We start from the raw sequence: 19,458 nt of genomic DNA on the forward strand, positions 1-19,458 counted from the left end.
CCTTGACTTCCCCACCCCAGCTCTGGAATCAATCATTTGTCCAAGGAGATCTGGATTCTTTGAGGGCAAATGGATCGACATTTAGTGATAGGGTTTCAAACAAATGAAAGGAAATGTGACATTACCCAGCAAGGAACGGATTTGAGAAATGTAAGGTATAGATACTGAAACAATGAGAAGATTCTATATATGGAAGGAGGAGGTATTTGGAAAGGAGGGCAGATTTGGAGTCAGCAGCAGGGCTGAGCTCTCGTAACCTGGCTGACACTGTGAAGGTCTTGGGAATGATTCACTAAATGCTCGGTTGGTACCGCATAAGCTGGGGATGGTACCCAATCATGAATCACTTTGCTGAACAGAGCTTTTCTCTTTTTATTGGTGGTCACAGTTCTCAAATTAGAGTCACACGGGGAACATTGCTACTATCTCTGCAGTTGTCAATGTTACTGTTTGCAGCAAGGGTGCAAAAAGGTCAGAGGTCATCATTCCAGGGATAGTATGAAGGCTCTAGCATGTTATCAGGGACCTCAGCCCCTCTATCTTGCCATTCAGCTACCTTTAGAGTATATCTTCAACCTCGTGCCAGCAGCCTCATTTCACTTCAAGCACTTGTATTATCCACACTTCAGGCAGGAGAAAATGGAAGAGAAAAGAGGCAAAAGGTAAACTGACTCTGCTTCTGTCTAAGTCTTATCTGGGACCTTCTATTTACATCTCATTGGGTAGAACTGTGTCACATGGTCATCCCTACCTGCAGTGGGTGCTGGGAAATGTAGTTTTAGCCAGGCATGTTGCCTTCTGAAATCAACCCTGAATTTTAAAAAAGAAGAATGGATTTTGGAAATTGCAATATCTGCCACAATAATACTGCCACTTAAGGCAAAACACCAGGCTACATGAGCATGGAGCCTATTTTATTATTACTGTTAGCATTTTGTTATTACTTTATTCCTATTTTAAATAAGAATAAGTTATAAATAAAAAAATAAGTTGTAGAATAATGGAGGGACAGGAGCTATGCACAAAGGTGGGAGCATCAAGTATCAGCTGAGAAGTGTGGCCACCATATGTCATTCCCCTCCCAGTTGAACACTGCGTGAGTATAAACCGCTCACTAGCTTTAGTTCTTCTGTTTCTTTATCAGTGGTCATGGCTTTCAAATTAGAGAGAATGTTGCTCCTAGAGCTGCAGCAGTGTCACAGGGCGAGTGTCAACTCAAAGACACATTGTAGGCAAAGTGATATTTTCCCAAACTGAACTGATGGCCTTTTGTCACTTGACTTTAAACCAAATGAATCAGGCAGTTCCTTAGAAAGAATGGTACTCAAAGAGAAATAGTACTCTCCCAAGCTCACCTTTTCAGAGAAGGATGCTTGCTTTGCTGAATAAAACATGAATTGTTTAAATCTTCACTTTGAGATCCACCCTTCCTGAGACTCCTCGCTCTGCTAGGATCATTAAGTGAACTCTCCATGAGTGAGTTTGGCCCTTAAAGGAGGTCTTGCAGATGGGGCCTCTGCAAGGAAGCTGTGTAGTGTGCCTTTGAGAAAGGATGAAGAAGCGGTGTTTTCCTGCCTCATCAGCAGACCGAGTCTGCTTTCTCCAGCCCTAGATCCTTGACAATCAAAATAATGGCTGCTCCTGAATCTTGTTATTGATTGAAGAAAGTAGAGCTTCATTTTATATGAGCCATTGTAAGGCACCCTTCTCCTACCTTATCAGTGCTGTACTCAGTCGGGTCTGACTTTTTGTGACTCCTTGGATTAGCCCACCAGGCTCCTCTTGTCCATGGAATTTTCCAGGTGAGAATACTGGAGTGGGTTGCCATTTCCTCCTCCAGGGGATCTTTCCAACCCAGGGATCAGACCCAAGGATCAAACCCACATCTCCTGTGTTGGCAGGCGGATATTCTACCTGAGGGCTTCCAGTTTCTGAACAGTTTGATAGTGTACCAAGGTTTGGAGGGAGCCAAGGTTTCCAGGTCAACATGTGTTGTAGAAAAGCAAGAATAATTCAGATATTCAGAGATCATGATTAGCACTTTTTATGATTTCACATGCCCATCTTCTAGACGCTCGACAAATGCTGAGCTTGTTTGAGGGAAGGTGGGGGGAGGCAGGAGGAAAAGGATTGGGGAGGGATGGAGAGATGCCACAATTGTGTGCATAGTCCAAGCCAAAGCATACGTTAGCCCCCATCTGCTTTAGCCGGGGTCCCAGGAGAAAGTCCAGAGTCAGATCAAGAAACCCATCAGACCCCGCCCTTGTTTTAACAGCCAGCTAAAGCAAGCGACAAATGTGCAGTCAAAATACCTTTCCTCTCTCTGCCATGCAATGAACATGAACTTGGGCAAACTCTGGGAGATGGTGAGGGGCAGGGAAGACTGGTGTGCTGCAGTCCCTGGGGTCACAAAGAGTCAGACACCACTGGGCGACTGAACAACAACATCTCTTCTAAAATAAGAGTTTTTGTGGTAGAAAGACTGCTTCATCACAAAGAAAAGGAAAGGGGGCCCCATTTTTTAAAGAATTTTTTTTTATGTGCACTATTTTTAGTCTTTATTGACTTTGTCAAAATATGGCTTCTGTTTTATGTTTTGGTTTCTTTCTTTCATTTTTTTTTTTCTTTTATTTTGGCCGAGAGTCATGTGACCTCTTAGCTCCCTGACCAGGGATCAACCCTCACCCCGTGCATGGGAAGGTGAAGTCTTTTTTTTTTTTTTAATTGAGGATAATTGCTTTACAGAATTTTGTTATTTTCTGCTTAAATATCACCAGAAATAAGCCATTGGTACACCTATGTCCCCTCACTCTTGAACCTCTCTCCCATCTCCCTCCCCATCCCCCCCTCTAGGTTGTCACAGAGCCCCGGTCTGAGTTCCCTGAGCCACACAGCAAATCCCCACTGGCTGTCTATTTCACACATGGTGATGTGAGTTTCCCTCTTATTCTCTCATACACCTCGCCCTCTCTGGAAGGTGAGCGCTTAACCACTGGATTGCCAGGGAAGGCTCGGGAGCTCCCTGTTTCACCCAGTGGAGCGGTGTGTACCGGTTGCCACATGAAGCCCGGGCAGGATTTGCAGGGTATCCCTCAGGGTGTGGGCAAGCAAATCCTGCACCCTTTCTGAGAATTAGGTTCCCGGAACCTCCTGCAAGAAATGTTCCATGAGAAGTCAGCTGTCCTCACTAACATTATTGGGGATCCAGGGAGAGAAACAAGAGAACGATTGCATTCAGTGAGCTTGCCCCAGGCCATGATAGAGACGTTTTGTGTTGAGGAAAGAATTAGCCTGCCTCTCTCACTCTCTCTGCGTGCTGGATGGGACAAGCTGGGCATAATGCATTTGGCCGCTGTTGCATTGAGCAATGCCCGGGGCTGCCAGGGCAGCTCTCTCTAGGATGCTATGCCAGGAGACGAAAGCATGACAGAGAGGTGACTGGAGAGGTGTGCAAACACTCTGCCCCCGGCCACATCTCCCGAGCAAAGAGGAAGGGCAGGCAAAGACCTGATCAAGGGCAGCCCGCTCTCCCCTCCCTAACTGCACGTTTTAAAGAGGAGATAGCAGATAGGCTTCTTCCTAGCTCGGTCCTCTTCTCAGCCTCTGGGAATGTTCACAGACGTGATCTCTGCACCAGTGAGTTTATTCCTCACCCCCTGTCTGTTTAGAGAGATAGAAAAATCCAGCCCCTCAGGTCAGCTGTTTAATGAGATGGTTGTCCACTGCGTGTGTTCCATCTTCAGCCCACTCGTGACCTCGGGTGCTCAGAGTCAGGAGTGTTTTGATCCCAGATGTAACCCCTGACTGGGCCAGAGGCGCTGCAGGCAGAGGGGGCAGGGAGTGCGTGCAGAAGCAACGTGCTGGGATATCCACTCCAAAACCCCCAAACATGCCCAAGAATAACAAGAACATTAACCACTGACCCAAACGCGGGTGAAATTCTATCTCCACATTGCCCTCCACCAGTAAACACGAAAATGCTACCCCTTAAGGGATGGATGAAGCCTCCAACCAGAGGGCCAGGGAGAAGGCGAGCAGGAGAAGCTGCTCTGGGAAAGAAGTCCAGCAACTTCCACCCTCTCCGATCACTGGAAAAAAACGTTCCCCTGGTGACAACCAAACCCAGACATTTTCTTGCTAGCCTGGAAAAACAACAGACTTGCAACTTTTCACAATAAAGACCTTGATTTGAGAACGCCTTTGTGTGACTTTTTCTCGGGCTGTGCCCCACCTCTCCATCCCCATCTCAGGTCCTTCTGCCTCTCCTCCTGCCGTCCCAGCCCCACTGGCCTGCTCTCTGATCCTCAAGTGAGCCAGGTCATCCACATCGCAGGATGGGCTTCCTTGCGCTTCCTCTGCTGTGTTCTTCACTCAGTAATTGCAGCTGTTCAGGTTTCACTGCACGTGTTACCTTTCCAGACAGGTCTTCCTCAGCCACCCATATCGTGTTGTCCCTGACCACCATCTGTTATTTTATTCTGAGCGATCACTGTTCTCTGGTCCGATCCTATTCATGTGTATATTGATGGTTTATTCCCCCTGGTGAGATGCGCAGTCCAGTAGAACAGGGCCCCTGTCTGTCTTGTCCATGGCTTTCCTATGCCTAGCACAGGATTGACATGTGTTGACTGGAAGGCTGGAAGGATGGATGAGTGGATGACTGGAAACACTGAAAGCAGGACGGAGGGAAGGAGGGAAGGAGGTTAAGTAGGTCGATAAGTAGATGGATGGAAAAGATGATGGATGGATACATGGATGGGTGAAAGGATGGATATAATCAATGATTTGACTGAAGTATTTCCAGATCTTTTGCTGACCCACACCAAAGAAACAGACTCTGGACACTGGGGTTATAACTAAAGTCAGAGTGGCCAATCAATTGAAGCTGTGATAAGCAAACTATAATCTGATTCCAGTTCTAAATGAACAACTGTTCTCCATCAAGCTCTTCAAGCTCCATCAAGCTCTTCATGTTGATATATGTTGATGTGGATAAATATCCAATAACACGTTGTGCTATGCTAGGTCACTTCAGTTGTGTCCTGCTCTTTGCAACCCTATACACTGTAGCCTACCAGGCTCCTCTGTCCATGGAATTCTCTAGGCACGAATACTGGAGTGAGTTGCCATGCCCTCCTCCAGGGCATTTTCCAGACCCAGGGATCAAACTCATTAGCCCTCAGAAAATTCCCAAGTAGCAAGCTAGGAAAATTTTTCTGATAATTTAGCTTTTTGAAGATGGAAAAACTAAGCCATGGGAAGAACAATGATTTGGGAATGCAACCCTGGCTTAATTCCAACTCCTGGAATTGTCCTCATCTCGAATTTTTAAGAGTGGCATTTCTAAATCATTCTTCTCCTGTTTATTTGCTTGTTTGTTTGTTTCAGAATAACCTCAACATGGAAAGTGTCTCGACATCAGAAACCAGCTTTCCTCCGTCCAAAGAAGCACCCGGGGAACATTCAGACCACCAGGCCGGACACCAGCCCTTCCCCAGACAGCAATTCCAGCAAGAGGCTGGGCACCCTTCATTGCAAAGAGATGGCCCCAGATCCTTTCTCCTTGACCTACCCAACTTTCCAGATCTTTCCAAAGCTGATATCAATGGACAGAATCCAAATATCCAGGTAATGCTGGGCAACTGAAAGGCGGAAGAAAATGAAACAGTCTATGCCTTTGTTTCCTGATCCAATCCTACCTCCCTTTTCCCCTTAGCCCCTTGATGAATCCTGTTATCTCTGCCAGAGCGGTGTTACATTGCATCTGTGTAACACCCTAGATTGTAAGATGCATCGTTATTTTCTGAACTGTTGAAAAAAGAAAACACTGCTAGTTAGAGTATGGCACACCCACGATTATAAAATACATCAAGATCTGATTTCAGAGCTGTTGAAATAGAAAAATAAAACAAAATAATATGCCCTGAAATTGATGAAATATGGTAGCTATAGGGAAAGGCCAATCTAACGCGTGAGTAGATGAGGCAAATCATCATGTGATTTCCAAGATGCTCAGGAAGGCAAAGCCTCTCTCCCTTGCCTTGATCTCCAGAAATTCCTCTAGGAGGCAACAACACTTCAGTTGTCACTTTAGTTGCACTAAAGTGTAAAATGACTGATAAGAAATTTCGATAAGAAGAGAGTGAAAAATAGAAGTTCTTAGGAGATAGAGGAATACATGCCCCTAGGATGGAGTGGGATGAAGCTGAAAGAAACAGGAGGTTAGGGAAAGGGGTACCTGGAATTGAAATTAAGAACTCTTATCTGCACTGAAATAGCACAGTTTACTCAACAAGGCAAAGGTGGATCTAATATGACTCTCCCAACATGTTGAAGCCAAACATGTTGTCTTCTTCCAATACTATCAATAATGCAACTAATTCTCAGCAAGTTACCATTTGGTTTGCTTGCCCAAGGTCACATGGCTAGTAAACAGTAGTTGGGGCTCAAACACAGGTTTTCAGGCTCCCTACCAGGCTGTGTGTCAGAGACAAACTCCTCATTTTGAATTTCACTTGTCCCTCCCTCTGTTTCTCCCCAGAGATGGGCCTCATGGTGGTGGAGGGAGGCCCATCTCCCTGGGCAGCCTGGCCCCTGCACAGCCCCTGTCCTCAAGTGCCTGCTTCCAGGCTTGTAAGCTTTGTCCTCAGTTCTTTTCACTTGGGGAAGGGCAGCTCAGTTCAGTTCAGTCGCTCAGTCGTGTCCAACTCTTTGCGACCCCCTGGACTGCAGCACGCCAGGCCTCCCTGTCTATCACCAACTCCCGGAGTTTACTCAAACCCATGTCCATTGAGTCGGTGATGCCATTCAACCGTCTCATTCTCTGTCATCCCCTTCTCCTCCCACCTTAAATCTTTCCCAGCATCAGGGTCTTTTCAAATGAGTCAGCTCTTCGCATCAGGTGGCCAAAGTATTGGAGTTTCAGCTTCAACATCAGTCCTTCCAATGAACAGTCAGGACTGATTTCCTTTAGGATGGACTAGTTGGATCTCCTTGCAGTTCAAGGGACTCTCGAGAGTCTTCTCCAACACCACAATTCAAAAACATCAATTATTCGGTGCTCAGTTTTTTTATAGTCCAACTCTCAGATCCATACATGACTACTGGAAAAACCATAGCCTTGACTAGATGGGGAAGGGCAGCTTGTCCTTATTCTTTCTCTGCATCAAATTCCAATTAACTTCCACAGCAGAAAGAATATACCTCAGTTAGAATAATATATCCACCAGTCCCCCTACCTCCACATGTATAAAATGCTGTTAGCTACTGGGAAGTTAAGAAATGTCAGACCTTAAATGTAAGGTCTTCCCTCCAGGAAATGACCTAGGTGTGAAGATTCCAACTGCCACCTAGGAGAGTGCCAGAAGGATCATGGAAGCAGAGCAGAAAAAGTGCGTGTTCCATGCAAGGCAGACCCAGATAGATGGAAAGGTTGGGAAGCGACCTGACCTTTAGGCAGGGCAGAGATGAGGGAACAGAAGTGCACAGTGTTCCGGAAGTCAGGCTTTACTGACCTGTGTGCTAAATCACTGTGTGGACCAACTAATGTTTCCGATAGGTCTTGTATTGATCCAGCTGATTAATCAGAAGCACGGGTCATTTTCCCCACTGTCCTCTCTCCAGGAACTGTCCACATGGCTCTCTGATACAGAACGCAGGCCTCACTTGGGGGAGGTGCAAACTGACCAAAAGAGGCATAGATATCCCTTTATTGTTGCTCAGTGTGACTCCCCATCACTCCTTCATTGACAGGAAGTGATTTTTCCTTGTTGGTGGATTTTTTGGCTGTAGGACCAGACCACCCTTATCCCAAGGGTGCTTAGCCCATGCCCAAAACAATTTGAGGTTTGCTGCGGCTTGCATTTTTTTTTTTTTTTTTTTTGAGAGATGGGCAATCTCGTTGTGGAGCTTAATGCTAAGGACTGAGCTATAAATGCCATCGATTTAAGAGTTACTGATGTAAACTTACAAGAAAAGGCCTGGATACAGGGGGCTGGAGAGCTGCAGTCCCCACATTGGAAAATTACCAAGTTTATGGGCTCCACCTAGGACTGAATTTCTAGGAGAATTTATCAGGATCCCCTTTCTCTCTCCCAGATAAGTCCATCAGTCGTCCCCAGATGTCACTTGCGTCTTTTTATAATATAAGCCCGAATGTCAAGGAAGAACAGGGATGCAAAGGCAGTTGAGATCTTCAGATCTGGGAAATCCTGATGACTTTTCCATAAAAAGAAAAGGGCAACCATGAAATGCTAAGCCCACTCCAGTCCACACGATGGATTTGCACATGAGCTCAGAAAAGCCCCAGAACTCACAATCCATTTTTCATCAGCATAAGCTGATGCTGTTTAGCCAGATGAAGAGAGCTTTGCAACAGTACCACTGGGCTTCCTGAGGGGTGAGGAGACTGTTGGGGTTGATGGAGAGAATTATAAAGTGAGACCAGGAAGCAGAGACTACGTGGAGGATGAATCATGAGAAAACCACTCTTGAGACCCTCCGACAAAGCCTCTTGGACTTTCATAAAACACAGACTTCTAACAGGTACAAAGCAGTCAGCGTTTTGTCTTCAGCTGGTCTCAGCACTGCACGAATACCTATGGGAAGCTCGCCTCCATGCCACTTCAGAATAGGCTGCTTTGGAGCACAGGGTGGGAAGGGAACCAGGCCACTCCTATGAGTTCCCTAAATGTTTCTAGAGTTTCCTTTTGTACAGAAGAGATCACTATACCTCTCAAGAGTATAGGTTTCCCCATTGCTCCAACGGGGCAACCCATTCCTGGCAAAATGACCCTGAAGTGAAAGATGCTCCAGCCCAGATACTGTCACTCCCAAGGACCCAAAAAGACCAAGCCAGTGCCGTCCTGCTGCCCGTTGGCCAGTTGGGTCATCCCGCTGCTGCTTTGCACAAACCCCCTGACTGATAACCGCCTGGGGCCAGTCAGAGGAGTAGAGGGGCCTGTGTTTTATTGATCTGATGACCTGTTGGCCCTAAAGAAAGGAATCCTGAGCTGTGTTCCTGGCCTTCTCTCTCTGGGAAGACCAGCAAAGGAGAGCGTTGGTTGCTCAGAAAGATGCTCGAAGAAAGACTGATGCGTGCTACCCCTGAGAGCACCAGCCCTAGGTCTGAGTATAAGTGCATGTGAGCGTGCATACACACACACACACACACACACACACACACACACACACACAGCTGGCTGCTGTGGCCTCATGCCTCACCACACGAGTAAATCAGCTCCTGGTAGTCCTTTAAAAGATGAGGTGCTTTCTCAAAGGGGGTGATGGTTTTCATGCTGACAACTCTCGCCCCTTCCTCAGAGCTCTACTGTTTTGTTGGTTTGACACAAGGCCGATGCAATCAAGCAGACAGCCCCACCAGTCACCCTGGGCCGTCTGACTGTCCTCTCGTCCCGGGGAGCGGACTGAAAACAGGTGAAGTCGTACCGGGGGGTCAGCCCCCCTCATCCTCTGGCAACCTGCCCCCCGCCCCCACCCAGCTCCCCTCCCTGGAGCCGGAGCACACAAGAATTTGATACCCCTGTCTCTGAACTGACCCCCAGCACCGCCCCCTTGTCTGCAAGCACTTCCCACGCTCCAGGGTTGGGGTCCACAGTCTCTCCCCCCAACCACCACCAAACCGCCCACACCGCTCCGAAATGACAATGCTGAGCTGGGCCTCTTGACTTTTAGGAAGGGAAATCCTTTAAAAAGCCCAGCTTTTCAGAGCATTTTTTTTTTTTTTTTTTTTTAATAAACCCCTGAAGCCAGGTGGCCTCTGTCCCAAGTGAATCGGGCTCTTCATTTTAAGACTAGCTTCAGGCTGTGGAAGTGAGGGGGGCAGTGGGGGGGAAGCCCAACAATGCACAAAATAGAAAGAAATAGCCTCCAACTCCTGAACCCAATCTCCATATTAAATTTAAAACAAAACTAGAAGTTGGGTTTTGGCAACAAATAAATAAATAAACCACTCAGGAAAGAAAGTAAATCCCCCAGGACAAGTTCAAGCGGAACGTCAGTATCCTTGGCTGAGTTTCTGCTCCACAGCTGATGGTCAGATAGCAGATGCAGAAATCTCTAAAATAAACTCATTATTAGGCTCACTGCATCAATTCCTTACCACAGTAGCTATTCACCACCAAATATTTCTCTTTTCTGGGTCCATCTGAGATTGGTATTCATTTCAACCAATGTGTTTCTTTTCTTCCATTGAGGGAGACTTAAAAATAGTCTTCTAAAGGCCCTTTTTTCCCCTTGTACAGACTTATTTACACGACTGTAGGCCTCTTGATATAATCAGATGCGTTGGCCAGGGCTACGGGTGTTGTATGTGAGTCTACTTCTGATTTTCCCACCTCCTTTCTGCCTAAACTTCTTTTGGGATGGCAGGCCTGACCGACTAAGAACCAAGAAACTACTGTGCCCAAGACATGGACCCACACCCTCCTGGAGACAACCTGGTACTGTTCAGATTCTCAAGGGGTCCCTACTGTCCCCATCGTGAGCCAGAGTCCACCCACTTCTCCCTGGGCTCTGGCAGCACCATTTCTGTCAACCAGGCTTGGCCTCTGTGGCTGCTGAAGGTTACTTGACCTCCATACGCCTCAGTTTCCTTGTCTATACAGTGGGAATAACAACCTAGGAGTAGTACCTTTGTAGGACAATATTACATAGTGGTAGGGTTGTGCGGATGAAACGGGCTTCCCAGGTGGCGCTAGTGGTAAAGAACCTGCCTGTCACTGCAGGAGACACAAGAGACATTCGATCCCTGGGTTGGGAATATCCCCTGGAGGAGAGCGTGGCAACCACTCCAATATTCTTGCCTGCAGAATCCCATAGACAGAGGAGCCTGGTGGGCTACAGTCCATGGGGTCGCACAGAGTCAGACACAGCTGAAGCACTTAGCATGCACAAGGATTAAATGAGATCATCCATGGGAAGCACTCAGCAAAGCGATGGGGGACGCTTCCCCAGATTGGTGGATGCTGGCTGGTGATGGCAGCAAGGGTGAAAATGACAGAGGAGATGAGTATAAAATAAGAATCAGGAGATCTAGTTTTGAGAGCAGCTCTCCTCTTTCCTTTCTGTTCACCTCAGGAATGTGAATTCTCCAGGCCAGTTTCTCTGCCTGAAATGTGGGGCTAGGTTTTGTAGAACAAGCAGTGATACCTGAACAAGAACACTGTATGGCTCAAAGCATTCATGGCGCTTACCTGGAGCTGCCAGAGTTGTTTTGAGAGCACCAGGGGGTCTGAGAGGGAGGGATTACATATCTTCCTAGTCCTTTGTGTTCTTTCTTTGGCATTTGTCAAGGAAGAAGGGTTACATTATTGGGGACCTAACCATTTGCTGGAGACTGTCTTCCTGTCCCTGGATGTTCTGTGCTTTTGAGGAATCGTTTCAACTCCCAGGGCTTCTCTTTGTCTCTGGGAAATAAACACAAAGCCAAACTACCTGGTCACTGTAGCTCTCAAGCTCGTTGGTCCTCTAAAAGGGCCAATGAGTTAGAAGATTCTGTTAGAAGATTCTAGAAGATTCTCCCAAGTTCCAAAGATCAAGCCTTCTGTATTCTCAGTGTTGTTAGTTTATTGCCGATTAAACTAAGAATTGTGTTAGCTTCCCAGTGGAAAGTGCTTTTCAGTGCTAAAGAGTGTGTTTCTAATAAATGTTTGAACTTGTAAGAGGAAGAAAGAAACTGGTAATAGTGCAAAGGAGTTTATCCTTCCCTAATTTTGGACAGAATTCTCAAACTTGGCACCTATTCTGGTCTCTCTTTCTTGGATCTGATAAGATTCAGCCAGAAGTTGGACTTGAGTCTTTTGGAAAAGTTCTTTTTCTTTTACTGTCTTGATTCATGGTATGGAAAAATCCATAAGAAACAAATATACTAAAGATGCTTCAATGCTGTGTATTGAAGATGCCAAAGAAAGGTAAGATCCAGCTCCATCAGCTTGGAAATCTAGGTGTAGCAAGGGCCACACCTTCAACTTGTCACACTGATTATTGTTCAAGACATTTTTATGAACAGATTCTTTGATGCTAAAGAACATGTAAATAAGAGTAAGAGCAACAGGAAACATAAAACTAATCTCCCTCCACCCCCTCCCATTCGAGAAGTCATGATCATGCTCATTAAGTCTTTTTAATTGGATGCCTATGAAATTTCACGTTCAAGATTAGATTTCTTCTTTTGATATCAGTATGAGGTTTCCATGTTCCTAACTGCAGGGAAGGGTGGATCCTAAGGTTTGTGTGGTTTTTGTTTTGTGTGGGGGTTTTTTTGTTTGTTTGTGTTATTTTTAATTCAGTTGGAGCAGTGGCTAGAAATGAAAGGGGGAAAAGAAACCTCTAAGCTGATGAGATTTAGTCATCGATAATAGTTTTTGGAGTAAATTTGTATTTTGCTACTCACTGCCTGGCCAGGCAACAAATCTGTTTTGTTTGGATCCAAGCAGCAGTTTGGGGGGAAAAAGAAATCATATTGACGGTAATAGCTTAAAACATGGAATTGTTTTGATTCCCAGCTTGGAGAAATTGCAGGGCACGTTTTGTTTAGGCAATCCCTTTGACTCCAGTCTGGATACAAACGGAATACCAAAACTGTCCAGCCTGTTCCGCCTTATCTCCTACTCAGGGACTGATCTTATTACCATAATTGCAGGCTTGCCTGGCTCTTGGCGGCTTCTCGCCTCCAAGACCCTTAATAGCCTTGCAGACAATTGTTGCGGCTCAGTTGTTCTGTCTGCAGGCACTGGGGGTTGGGACTGCACAGGAGAAAGGTTGTGTCTTCAAAGGCTGGGCATCATGAAATCTCTGCTGGCTCGGGTCCATGCCGCCCAGCTGTGCACTCCCTCCACTCCGTCCTTGTAGGGTTGTGTGTGGGTCCTGGGCACTGTCTCTCTCCAACAGCCATCCCTCCAGCAAACAGCAGTGATACAAGATGAATGATGTAATTCTTCTTTTTGTCCTTTTGGGGGATTACTAAAGTTCCATAATTATTTATAAATATGCAAGGGATGCTTACAAGACTGGGGTGATGGTGGTGGCATGGAATCAAGCCAATGGTGCCCCCGTAGGCATCCCACACCAGAGGAGGAGATGCTCTCAGCCTGCCCCAGTCCAAGTGTACTCTGGTGTAGAAGACCAAACCCTGAACCTTGTGTCTGGACCACACAAGGCCACAGCTAGGCCCACCATGAGCGGGGTAACCATCTTTGAACATCGAAGAGAGTAGAATTCAAACTTTTCCATTCCTGAGACAAAAGGAAGGGTCTGTTTGTCTCGGGGATTGGCACAACCCAGTGCAATTTGGCAGAGCATCTCAGCAAGTCTCTCAGATGTCAGGTTAGGGCAAAGCTGGAAGAGCATCTGCCCAGTACATCTTGCGCTGATTACTTGGAGCGCATGTTTCTGATTCATTTGCACATAACTCATCCAGGGGTTGTTGCAAGAGCGGTGTGATGGCCAGAGGAACCCAAGAAATCTTTTATTATGTTTTTTAAACAAGTTTCTCTATGTTGATTGTCTCTCGGAGCCAAGAAGCTGCATTCTTTCAGCCCTGTGACTTCCAAACGAGGCTCCATAAATCCAAGAGCGAGTTCTGACCTTGACTCTGGGACTGTCTGCTCTGACCCTGAGGGTCGGTTAAGGAGGAGTCCGTGCTGGGTCTGGTTTCGGGGATGAGTGACACTCAGCTGGGACAGCATGCACCTTGTGCTCACATCTCTACATGACCTGTGGCATCCAGCCCCAACTGGCATCAGTGGGCTCTGGGCTCACCTGGTCACCAGAGGGGACGGGACCTAGGTGACTGACTTTTTGAGAGACAATTTGGCAAAGTTCATAAGAGTGCAGGCTCTGGAACTAGAATACCCGCAGCTGCCAGTTACTAGCTGTGTGACCTTAGCTTATTAACTTCTCTGTGTCCAGTTTCTCTGTCTATTAAAAGCTGTCTAGCCACTACTCTGAAACTTAACAGCTTGAAACAACAATCACTGGACTGCTTGGGGTGCTGTGGGTCGGCAATTTGAGCAGGGCTCAGCTGGGAGAGCTCCTCTCTGTTCTACATGCTGTCAGATGCGGTGACCCAGCGGGGCTGGAAGATCCAAGACGGCTCCCCGCTCAACTGACTGGGGCCTCAGAGTTTTCCAGGGACTTGAGGAGACTTTGTTCTCTGCTGTATGGCTCCCTCATCACATGACAGTTATGTGCACAGTAGTCTAGGCTGGGCTTCCATACATAATGATAGGAACTTTCTGAGAGAATGCAAATGGAAACTTCAAGACCGCGTGTGGCTGGTCGCGTTGACACACCTACCACACTCTACTACGAGTCGTTAGGCCAACCCAGAGGGCAAGGGAGGGGAAGTAAACCCCACCTCTTGGTGGGAGGTGCGGCACTCACAGGCCAGAATGGGAGAAGTGGCAGGGATATCACTTCAGATCAGTAACCACAAGGGCCGAGCAACAGAACCAACATTACAGAGACGTTGTGAGGATTAAATACACTAATCTATGGAAAGCCTTTAAAACAGCGCCTGGTACATGGTTAGTTCTCATTAAGTGTCCCGTTTTATGAGTTGTTCTTGTGCCATTCATGGTACCTGTTGACTCCCTATATTAAAGACTTCCCAGCAATGTAGTCATCCGTAAATCAGGGGCCCCATGATACACTGCTTCCTCCCAACCCAAGGCCCGTGGGCGTCGGTTCCTCCGGGCGTCCCTGGAGGTTCTCCTCCGTGTCGCTGAGCAGCCTCCGCTTTCCCTCCTGAGGGAGCCGCGTTCCCCTCCTGAGGGGGGCGCGTTTCCCTCCTGAGGGGGTCACGTTTCCCTCCTGAGGGAGCCATGTTTCCCTCCTGAGTGGGGCACGTTTCCCTCCGCTCTCTTAGACTCTCTCCCGAGGGTCACCCGGCGTGGACTGTTGACTCCCCATTGACCCTGACCTGTTTTGAATTCCTCAGGTCACCATAGAGGTGGTGGACGGTCCTGACTCTGAAGCGGAGAAGGATCAGCACCCGGAGAATAAACCCGGCTGGTCAGTGCCGTCGCCCGACTGGCGGGCCTGGTGGCAGCGGTCCTTGGCCCTGCCGAGGGCCCAGGGCGGTGACCAGGACTACAAATACGACGGCACCTCAGACGACAGCAACTTCCTCAGCCCCCCCGGCGGCTGGGACCGTCCGGCCCCGGGCCACCGGACGTTTGAAACCAAAGAACAGCCCGAATATGGTGAGTTTACCACCCAGCAATATAAAATCGGTGCAGAGAATAAACAAGGACGGTGAGGCCAGTGGACGTGGACCCAAGCAAAACCCTGTTTACAGTGTGTGGCTTTGGGTCTTCAACAAGACAGACCGCATACAGTCTCTGTCCACCCCGTCCACAGAAAGCCCAAGAGGCCCCCCTCACCACATTTTTCTAGAAATACTATAATTTTAAGATAATGCCAATTATCCTTAGAAATATTTTTTTTAAGTTAGAGATCTTTGAGGTCCTGCCTTATTCCCGCCCCCCCAAAAAATTTTTTTTTCTGAAAAATGACGAAACCACCGAAATAACTTCCTCAAATATTGTGTGAGTGCTCAGTCGTGTCTGACTCTTTGAGACCACATGGACAGGAGCCCAGCAGCCTCCTCTGTCCATAGTAATTTCCAGGCAAGAATACTGAAGTGGCTTGCCGTTTCCTTCTCCGGACTTCCTCATGTATTTGACTGTAAAAACCTGTACAGAAAGTCAACTTAGTGAAAAAGAGACGCCCAGCTGTCTCCTTTGACCAGGCAACTATGTTATGTTTATCACTGATAGTGCAGTGACCCTTTGAAACCCTCATGGACATGTATGTCTCGAGTTATCAAAGTGAGGCATCCCCACCAACAAATTTCAAGATCCCAAGTTGGGACTTAGTTTCCCATGCTTTTAGAGTAGGATAAGCGAGACAGCAAACAATTTTTAAGTTCAATGACATAAAATAATCCAAGTTAACTTCTCACTTAAGCTGGGATGGAAGACAGGGTTGGGGAAACTCGGCTCCACCCAGCTGTTCAGGGACCCAGACTCCTTCCAACTTTAAGCCCCCAACTGTGAGGGCCTGAGAATTACCCACTGAATGCTCTGCCTCTGGCTGGCAGACAAGTAGAGAGACAGAGCCTGGGAAAGGCACTCATGCTTTTAACCCCCTCAGCCAGGAGATGACAAATCACATCTGCTCAAATTCTATTGGCAAGACTTGGTCATATGATCCCATGTAGTTGCAAGGGAAACTGGGAAATGTTTTCTGTGTGAAATAGATGAAGAGGAGACCGATTTGTAAAGCATCTGGCCAGTCTTCATGAAGAATCAGGCAGGGTGCCCCATGTTATAAGAGCATTTGATACCTTACAAACGCATCCACCATGATGATGGCCTTGTGGTTCAGCCTCGGCAGACTCAGGGGCAGATGGTCTGTGAGGATGACTTGTTTTGCACTGTTGCAATCTCACCCTTACCCCCGTTTTCAGCAGAAAGGCCACTCGTATACTGGCAAGTCATTTCTGCCTGCTAACAGATGATCCTAAGCAACGTCCAAAAGAGGAGGACTTTTTTCCCAACCACGTCATTTAGTTGCAACTGACATTGAACACATCTTCTGCCCATCATTCTGCTAGGTACTGGGAATCCAAAAAAGATTAAGACATGGTCCTTCCCTGAAGAGCATCTCACCTGTCTGTGGACAAAAGGAGAAAAATTAATGGATGGAGCAAAAGAGTGCCACAGTAGAGATACACAGTAAACGCTAGAGAAGCAGAAAGAGTGCTTCCAGATCCCATCCAACCAGAAGGCTCATAAAACCTTCCCCTTTCCCAGAAGTCCAATTTTTTTTCCAAGAAAGATTGGGAACAGTAGCCTACCTTTCTGTAGCAGTTGCCTTCCACAGTCCCTCTTCATAGCAGCTCTCAAAGATTAGATCATTTAATCAGCTCCCTGAGGCAGAGACCCCACTTTACAAACGGGGAAACTGAAGTCTGGAGAAGTTAAGCAACTTTGACCTGAGATTCATCTCAGACAGTCTAGGTCCAGAGTCTCTCCTCTTCACCACTATGTTATTCTGCCTTTCCGGAGGGGGGGGGGGGGCGCGGGGGAGGGGAATGTACATCCTTTAGGGTAGTAAAGTGGATCTATAAAGGGATAGTTAGATTGGAAGATAGGAATAGAAGTAGAAGTCCAGGGCTGAGCTGAGCTGTTGAACAAGAGAAATACAGAGGATCCCAGGGTGCTGGCCTGACACTGCACAGGACTGCAGCTTAACCTGTCTGCCCTGCCCACGTGTAACATGGTCTCTCTGAGTGGGGCTCAGACCCTCCACATCAGAATCCATCCACTGCCTGTGAAAATGTAATGCCTATCCCACATTGCAGACAATTTCTTTACTGTTTGAGCCACCAGAGAAGCCCCAGACATCAGGATTCCTACTTTCTAAAGAAAATCTGTTCCCTTTATGGAGGCCTTAAAGCAGTGCTTCTCAGACCTTTATGTGCACACACATCACCTAGGCATCTTGGCAAACACCACGCCTGAAGCCACAGATGAAGAAAAGGGGCGGGCAACCTGGTGAAGCCCACCCTGCTGGTCCCCAGACCACACTGAGAAGCAAGACTGTAAATGTGTAGCTTACATGCTATAATCAGTCCATAGCATTTGCAATGTGGATGAATCATTACTGCTTCTCAGTATGGCTCACAGGGAATATAGAATTTCCAGAATTCTTTACAGGATCAAATAAGCAAGGTCCCCTTTTATTTCAATCAGCAAGAAAGTATAGAGCAATTTCTATTTCACCTGTGTCGGATGCCAGGGAGGATACAAGGAGAGAACATACAGCCCAGGAAGGTGAGGTTCATGCAGTGGCAAAGCAGTGCCCATCACTGGGCCTTTGGACTTGTTGCCCTGTCTGAGGCCAGCTACAGTTCACATAGGAACTGGGCTTAGTGGAGGCTATCAATCACAAATATTTGAAGTTAGGGTTTTTAATAATGCAAATGTCTGCAGCCAGAATATTTCAGAAAATCCTTGGTGAAATAAGGAGACTGTAACAGCATCTTTAGGATAAATTATAAAATACACAACAAAAGATAGACCTAATTTTTGATGGTGGAAGCATGTAATGACCATGAGTCAGCTCACCTGTGGACTCTGTGTGTTTGAGATACTTAAGTTGTCACCCAGGGCAAAGAAAGGGTTCAAATAAGTATCTTTCTGTCAAATAATAGTATACCATCCCCAAGATTGCTGTGAATAACCTGATAATGCAATCAGGTAGACACAGAGAAGTGTAATTTGGGCTGGTAGCCAGTTCTTTGCAATTCTCTGATGGATTGTGGTTGTGTTTTAATAGATTTCACAGTGATTGTTTTGGGAAGGTTTTTCTTTGTCTCATTGAATTATAGCCACACAATGGGTATCTTGGTCTTCTCTGGTGGCTCAGCAGGTAAAAAATCCACCTGCAGTGCCAAAGACCCGGGCTTACTCCCTGGCTCAAGAAGATCTGGAGAAGGGAATGGCTACCCACTCCAGTATTCTTGCCTGGAGAATTCCATGGATAGAGGAGCCTAGAGGGCTACAGACCATGGGGTTGCAAAGAGTCAGACATGACTAAGTGACTAACACACACATACACACATTCAATAGGTATCTTAAGGAAGGGCTGTTTGGGCCAGAATCAAAGCTGCTGGATTATTAGGATATAGAGCAAGATATGGCCAGAGCAGGCAGATCTCAGCTCTCAAACCAGCCCTGCCAAGTTTGAGTTGTGTGACCTTAATCAAGCACCTTAATCTCTCTGAGCCTCAGTGTCCTTATCCATAAAAGGTGAGTGTTTCCACCTACCTTGCAGGATTATTACAGCAGTTCAATCTGGATGTTTAGACAGAGTTGCTGGTTAAGGCAGGACTTCAATAATTGGCAGTCACAATCATCTAGCTAGGATTAGTGGTGGAGGTTTGCCCATGGCCGAGCCAAGACTCAAGTCACTTCAGTTGCCCAAACACTGTAACTGGACCACAGAACTTGAGTGCCCTGAAAGTATATAATGACCACTTTAAAATTTCAAATGACATCCTGGAAGCCCAGCCCTCAGCCCACCACCCTGTGGATCGTTCTCTGCCCTCACTGAGCTCTTTGATGTCACAGACGGGGCTGCCACAGCTTCACATAAACATTCACAGGGACTGTTCTACGGTCTTTGTTGTCGTCTTTGTAATTACTGCTGCCCAAGTTCATCTTCTGCTCTCAGCGATGCTCCCTGGTAGGTAAGCCAATGAAAACATGCTTGTTTTATTATAGCAGAAAGGAAGACTGCCCTCAGAGCTTTGTCTCCACCTCCCCCACATCAGAAACTCCCTTTCTGTCCTTCAAATACGTTAAACAAATAGAAATCCCTGGGAGGAGGGGCTTGACTGGGATGCTCCTCCAGGGCTGTGTGCTCTAG

General features: G+C 47.0%; 1 protein-coding gene across 2 annotated transcripts in view; it reads left to right on the forward strand.

Moving 5' to 3' along the window:
• ISM1 (isthmin 1) overlaps positions 1–19,458 on the forward strand; it is an 82,401-nt gene that overhangs the window by 49,126 nt on the left and 13,817 nt on the right. For both annotated transcript variants that reach the window (XM_065920876.1, XM_065920877.1), the window contains exons 2-3: positions 5,389–5,628; positions 14,960–15,224. In XM_065920876.1, the coding sequence (XP_065776948.1) occupies positions 5,389–5,628; positions 14,960–15,224 (505 nt within the window). The remainder of the gene's footprint in view (positions 1–5,388; positions 5,629–14,959; positions 15,225–19,458) is intronic.

This window comes from Muntiacus reevesi, chromosome 2, assembly GCF_963930625.1.
Source record: "Muntiacus reevesi chromosome 2, mMunRee1.1, whole genome shotgun sequence".
NCBI lineage: Eukaryota > Metazoa > Chordata > Mammalia > Artiodactyla > Cervidae > Muntiacus > Muntiacus reevesi.